The sequence below is a fragment of the Magnolia sinica genome, chromosome 9, assembly GCF_029962835.1.
Source record: "Magnolia sinica isolate HGM2019 chromosome 9, MsV1, whole genome shotgun sequence".
Classification (NCBI taxonomy): domain Eukaryota; kingdom Viridiplantae; phylum Streptophyta; class Magnoliopsida; order Magnoliales; family Magnoliaceae; genus Magnolia; species Magnolia sinica.
The window spans coordinates 71,335,764-71,342,876 of NC_080581.1; the positions used below are offsets into that span (position 1 = coordinate 71,335,764).

General features: G+C 39.9%; 1 protein-coding gene across 2 annotated transcripts; it reads right to left on the reverse strand.

Annotated features, from left to right (window-relative positions):
* Window positions 1-238: 238 nt before the first annotated feature.
* LOC131255638 (pentatricopeptide repeat-containing protein At3g12770-like) lies at window positions 239-6,730 on the reverse strand. Of its 2 annotated transcripts, XM_058256404.1 has the most exons (3): window positions 2,973-6,730; window positions 931-1,390; window positions 239-749 (listed from the first exon to the last, which is right to left on the reverse strand). In XM_058256404.1, exon 1 carries the CDS (start codon window positions 6,387-6,389, stop codon window positions 3,957-3,959), a length of 2,433 nt encoding a protein of 810 aa, XP_058112387.1. In that variant the 5' UTR covers window positions 6,390-6,730; the 3' UTR covers window positions 239-749; window positions 931-1,390; window positions 2,973-3,956. The 2 variants fall into 2 exon arrangements, with proteins under 2 accessions (XP_058112387.1, XP_058112386.1); XM_058256403.1 differs by lacking the exon at window positions 931-1,390.
* Window positions 6,731-7,113: the final 383 nt, after the last annotated feature.

The window sequence follows — 7,113 nt, forward strand, 5'->3', positions numbered from 1 at the left end:
ATAATTAAATATCCACAAAATAAGATACAAATACCCTCAAGTTAGAAGATTAAGACCAGTGCTTTGCTAAATGTCACTGGTAGAGATTAAGACAATGTTGTGTTTACTAAAATCCAAAATGTAACCTGTAGACTTGCAAATAGGGGCAAGACCAACTTACCAAAGCACACAAAACATATATATGGGTACAAGCAACTGCACTTTTACCCAACATTTTTTAGTTTTTTTAATGGCAATCTAATGGCAACATAACTTTTATTGAAGAAAAGAACAAAGCTGAAATGGCTCTACATGCCAGATAAAGGTGGATGATGAGAGATCATCCAAAGAGGAGGACTGAATCAGGCCCCACAAAGGAACGAACCTTTTCACATCCATACAGCTACTCAGCTCAAATTTTCAGTTTTTTTATTGATTGAATTTCTCCTTAAGCTTGATAGAAGTATGTTTTTACCCCTTAATATCTGTTAATTTGAGCTGATTGAACTGATTTGTTTAAGTTCTGAAGGCTTCCATGAATTGGTGTGAGTGTGTAAAAAAAAATGTAGGAGGGCTTTTGGAGGCCCTTACTGCTACAATACGTTGTGGGAGGGTTTTAAAGTCAATGCAGCAATGCTTAAATAAAGTTAATCACTGTATACTGTTGTTGCAGTCATGAAGTAGCATCCATCGGGAGACCATTCGCTTGTAACAGAGAATTCTGCCTTTGTTGTTCCAAGCAACTTTTTCTCAGAATAGTCCCAAAAAGCCTGAAAAAAACAGAATTAATATACAATAACAAAGGAAAAGAAAAACATTGACAGACAAATATTCTGAACTGAGAAAAGAATATCCACAGTTCAGCAAGTGACACATTGCAAATAAAATCCTATAACAGATAAGAGGGAAGACAGGCAGCTTTTGAGCAAAGATCAACTAATGATTTAGCACCTTCAACCAAAGGAAAATAGTACAAGGTTCACACATGGTGTTGTGGATGCACCCGCTGCTTGTTTCCATATCCCTCTTAAGAAGGCACTTTGGGTGACTAAAATGCCCTCTAGAAAGGTGATGTGGAGCCAGCAATGGGCATGCAAAATAAGGCAAAAGAATTGCCAGAAAACCTCTTGGCCAAAATAGAATGATACTGATTTTATAATGTGTCCAAGATCTGCGCAGCAGTTAGGCAATATCCATTTCAGGTATTAGGTAACAACAGAGAATTTTCAATAAAATGACTCAAAGCCACACCAGGAAAACTAGAATTATTTCAATTGGGCTCTGACTCCCAGGCCTGTTAATGAAGAACTAGTAGATTCAAATCTGCTGCAGTGTATTCAGAAAAAGAAGGGAAAGAACTTTTTTTTTTCCTGAAATCCTGCTGAGGACCTCAAAACGTTATAATCTCTACCTGAAAACTTGAAATCAACAGAATAATCAAATCTGTGTGAAAAGAAAGGAAGAAAGAGAAAAAGAAAAAGAAAAAAAAAAGAACAACACAAAATCACAAGAAAAATGGAGCAGCAGGTTGTAACAAATCATAGAGAAATGGATATGCGATTTAGATTGCAGATATTTAGATTGTACCAGAAAAATATCACAGGGAAGTAAAAAAGAAAAGAAAAACACAAAAACATAGGGATGAAAAAGGCAATTGAGTTTCAAAATCACACAAAATCCTGCAGCTGTTGTTGAGACTGCCACAAGGTACTGTGAAACCAATTGGATGAAATGAACCTTAGCAGGTCAGAGATGAAAATCTGGAATATGATGATCTGTTTAAATGGGGATCTACAATGAAAATAGCCCAAACCATACGAACGTGTTTTGATCACTAAGAATAAGCTATTCATATGAATGGTTTGGAACATCGAATAGGGGCTCAATCACACGAATGGTTTGGGTCAATGAAAATCAGCCCAAATATATGTGAATGAATGGTTTGGATGAATGAAAATCACTATATATATATATATATATATATATATATATATAGTTCGGATCGATTAAAATCAGCCCAAATATATCATCAGCATAGTGGATCACTACATAGGGGGTCGGTAACAAAAGAGGATCAACCTTCAAATATCACTGTGCTTGGATTGATGAAAATGACCCATACCATATGAGGAAGGGCTTATATCACTAAACATAGCCCCAATCAGATGAATGGCTTGAAACATCAAAATAGGGGACCGATCATATGAACGATTTGAAAAAATGGAAATGAACCCAATCATATCAATAGGATAGATCACTACATGCAACGAATAGATCATTACATATGAGACCAGTCAGAAGAAAATATTTAGATCAAAGCAAAGAGTCCTAATATGGTTCAATGAAAATCAGCCAAAATATATGTGAATGAATGGTTTATATCAATGAAAATCAGCCGAAATATATATGATTTTCTCGGGACAATGAAAATCAGCCTAAAAATGCCATCTCAGGTCCTTGTAATTCCGCATCCAGCTCACAGTTGGTATCAGAGCCACTGTGCATCAGGTATGGAGGATCAAATCAGAAAATTAGGGATGTCGGATTTCAATCCCCAAATCAGAAAATTAGGGATTTCGAATATCGATCCCCAAATCAAAAATTTAGGGATTTCGGATTATGATCCCCAAATCAGAAATTTAGGGATTTCGGTTTATGATCCCCAAATCAGAAATTTAGGGATTTCGGATTTTGATCCCCAAATCAAAAAATTAGGGATTTTGGATTTCGATCCCGAAATTAGAAAACTAGGGATTTCGGATTTCGATTCCAAAATCGACAATTGGGGATTTTGATTCCCAAATACAGTAATTGAGGATTTTAGAATTTCCATATCAGGAATTGGAAATCTCAAAATACAATTAGGGATTTCAGAATCAACTCGTCACAATCAAAATTTTGATCAAGGACTACCGATTCGATTGTTCCTAAAAAAATGCTTTAAAAAATGCTCAAATTGATATGAATAGATAAGGAGAGAGAGAGGAAGATACCTGATGTTGCAGAATGCTCCTTGATGTGCTAAACCAAAGAAAAGAAGAAAATAAAAGAGGGAGAGAGACACTGAGGGAGCGGTGGATCGAGTGGAGAGGGAGGGGAGGATTCGAGAGTGGAGAGGGAGAGGGAGAGGGAGATAGAGATCAAGCGGAGAGGGAGAGGCAGAGGTAGAGAGAGAGGGGGAGAGGCGCAGAGAGAGAGAGAGAGAGGCGCAGAGAGAGAAAGATAGAGAGAGAGAGAGAGTCGGCGCGAGCGGGGAGAGGGAAAGGGTGAAATGAGACAAATCAAGTGGTTTTTTTTTATATATAGGTTTTAAATGCACCCTTTGCCTACAGCCAGTAGGGTCGGCAATTCATTAGTTTCTTGTAGTGCACTTAGAACACCTTTGAACATGGAAATAAAACAATTCAGTTGCTACCATGATGATAATATCCTCAAAACCAACAAAAAAACTATGTGGGAATTTCTGAAAGAAATCAACAATAGGAAAAATAATAATAATAATAATCACGCAGAATAAATCCTTTCCAGATATTGTGCACTTGAAATTACATTGTTATTCATCAATGTGATTGAATTATTCATAGGTAATGTTACAGTACAAGGGTTTTTGGAATAAAAAAGTACAACAGCTCCGCAATTAGAAAGCTCTAAGTTTTTCTCTGTAATGATCCAAATGGTAATGGTAATGTGCAGTTTTAACCATTTCCTAAATGGTGGCAACTCATCCACCAAACTCATTGATCTTGACCATCCAAATATTTGGCTCCAAAGCGGATTGAGCACATGGCAAAATGTTCACAGTCCTAAAACGATCTCGACCATCTCACATATTTCACTAAATTTGGACCATTGACTGTTTTCTTTTCAACCGTCCACTTGATGGCCACCAAAATGGATGGATGGCCTCATTCGAATTGTGATTTTCAATCCACATTCGGTCCAACTATAAAAGCCACATATTTGGATGAAATTCTTTATTACCAGTAATCCCCACAAGAGCAGTTGCCATCAACAAAGTGATGGAAGCGATTCGCATCTCTAACGATTATTTCTCTCTGAACAATCTTCGATATATACTTAGTCACAACATGACAGTCACTGCAGACACGTAAGTTTTTAGTGATCCGAATCAAGCTTCCTGCTTGTGTGCTTATAAGCCCAAATGCAATTGCTAACCTTTCACTATGGCCCCAAAGCATCTTAACCTTGACCTCATCTTCAACATCACGAAGCACACAACTCGTATCGGGCATGTAACCGGCCGCCTCCATCTGTAGTCTTAAACTTTCTAACATCTGATGGATTTGGGTCCAACATGGGTGTGTACGATCTCCAGCAAAAAATGCATGGACCTGGTTTCCTACTTCAATCAAGCTATAGCCCGGTGTTTTCTTAAGTCCTCTCTTCCTCATGAGACTTCTCATATTGTCAACATCACTCCATCTCCCTCCTTCGGCATAAATATTTGATAACATGATATATATTCCAGGATTTCGGGCATCCAAACCGAGTAATCTATCAGCAGTTCGGATACCCATATTGATGTTCTTGTGAGTCCTGCATCCGCTGAGCAATGCTTCAAGCACGGCACCACCTGGTTGAAATGGCATTTGCTCAATCAACGCCTCGGCCTCTTCAAGACGGCCAGCTCGGCCAAGAAGATCCACCAAGCACGCATAGTGCTTCTCACTGGGCCTTATGCCATGGTCTCTAGCCATGGCCTGGAACAAAGATAACCCCTCTTCCACCAAACCCGAATGGCTACAAGCGGATAAAAGAGATACAAATGTAGTCTGATTTGGCTCAAGCCCTGCCTCTCTCATCTGAGTATAAACAGCAATAGCTTGAATTCCATGACCATGTATGCCACAACCAGCAATCATGGCATTCCATAGAATCACATCATCAAAGGTTGATCCACTGTCAAATACTCTCTCGGCAGAGACCATCTTCCCGCACTTGGCATACATATCAATCAATGCAGTCATGTTGATAACATCGAATACGTATCCATGACGTATCAAATAAGCGTGGACACTCTTTCCCTTCCTTAAAGATCCTACATGAGCACAAGCATGAGTCAAACCAACAAGAGTAATAGAATTAGCAGCAACACCATCATGTTGCATCCGCCCAAATAAATCCAATGCCTCCTCTGCACGTCCATTTTGGGCCAATCCCACCAACATTGCAGTCCACGAGATCACATTCCTCTCTTTCATTCTATCAAATACAAAACCCGCCAGCTCTAAGGCACCGCACTTAGCATACACATCAACGATTGCAGTCGATACGATGAGATTTGATTCAAGCCCTCTTCTGAGAACACAACAATGGAGAATCTTCCCGTAATCCAAACCCGATATCTGTGCGCAGCCCTGAAGGAGGCTAACTAAAGTCGCTGAATCAAACCCACCACCAGTTAACAGTAACCCATGGAAAAGCTCGAATGCTTCTTGTACCAATCCATTATGTACGTACCCTGAAATCATGGCATTCCATGAAACCAAATTCCTAGTGGGCATTCTCTCAAAAACTAGTCTAGAACTTTCTACATCACCAATCTTGCAATACATGTCCACTAAAGAAGTAAGAACTAGAATATCATTTCTCATTCCTAATCCATTCAATAACCCATGAATGCATTTTCCAAGCTCCAATCTTCCAATCCCACTGCATGCCTGAATAAGGGCCGCAAGTGTTATTGGGCTCGGTCTAACTCCACAACCCCTCATCTTGAAGAACAAGTCAAAAGCCAAATCAAAATAACCATTCTGCACATAGCCTCCAATCATTGAATTCCAACAAACAACATCTCTATTCGGCATTCCATCGAACACTCTCTGTGCTTCATCAATCTCACCAAATCTCACCAAGAAACTTATCATCGAACTCCCAAAAAAGCAATCATTTGCCAGTCCACTATTGATCCCATCTTTCATTACCTCCTTCCCCATTTCAAAATCCAACAAACTCGTGCAAGCCTTAAGCGTGTAAGTACAAGCGCAGCTATCCATTTCCAAACTATGAAACCTCATCATTGAATACAATTCAATGGTTTCCATGTACCGCTCGTTTCGGAGATACCCACCCATCATGGCCTTGTATAGAGAGATTTCTTTTCTCTGGGGAATTTCATTGAACACATGCCGGGCATTACTTGAATTGCCCAAATCAGCATATGTCTTGATGAGTTTGGTGGCGAGAAATTCGTTCCTGGAGAGATCATTAGTAATGATCTGGGCATGGATTGATTTGATGGAGATTGGGTGTTGAGAGAATTCTTGCAAGAGGGATAGGAAGCTGTGAACGATGGTTGGAATTCGCTTGAATTTGGCATTCCTGATTGAAGATTTGAAGGGTATTTTGGGTATAAGTGGAGAAAAATGCAGAGAAGAAGAAGAATGCATGAAGATGAGAAAGAGATCAAAGGAAGATCAGTTTGAATTTGAAAGTCTAAGTGGGAAGTAACTTACAGGGAAGTCACTTACAGGTTGTGTTTGGGGGAGAAAAATCACCTGTAAGTCACTTACAGGCAAATCTACCAAAAAACTGCAGGGGGGTGGGGGTGAGAAGTCACTTCCCTGTAAGTCACTTACAGGCTCAACGGTCGGATTTTTAAAAAGAGTGGAAGAGGGAGAAACGCACCAATGGGGATTGAAGGTTTCGCCTCTCCATCCTAAGCTCTCTCCTCCTCCCTCTCTGCAATCTCTCTCCCCCTCCTTCCCTCCCTCTCTGCAATCTCTCTCTCTCTGCAATTACCGCCTTCCGTCTCTTCTCCTCCTAGAACGGTAGGGTTTCATCAACCCTTCTTCTCTTTGAAAACAGTGGTGGCTTGACGTTACTCAATAAGGCACGCTCACTTATACGCACCTGCGCATGTGCGCATTTTTTCACACGTGTCATAGACCTCTAATCCGAACGGTCCATGTGATGCAGAATCCCATGAAACCATTGGGACCAATTTTCACCCTGATTTAAAACTCTGGTGGGCCATATAAAAGAGAGATGCAAATCAAGGAATGAAAATGTTTTCTTTTGTCATGGCCCACCAATGTTTTAGATCAAAGTCAAAGTTGGGTTATAAGGTTTCATGGGGTTCTGCATCACGTGGACCGTTCAGATTTTGGACTC

What these genes read in the sequence shown, in the direction of transcription:
- LOC131255638 (XM_058256403.1), bottom strand. Translation starts at nt 6,389, where the DNA reads ATGCATTCTTCTTCTTCTCTGCATTTTTCTCCACTTATACCCAAAATA.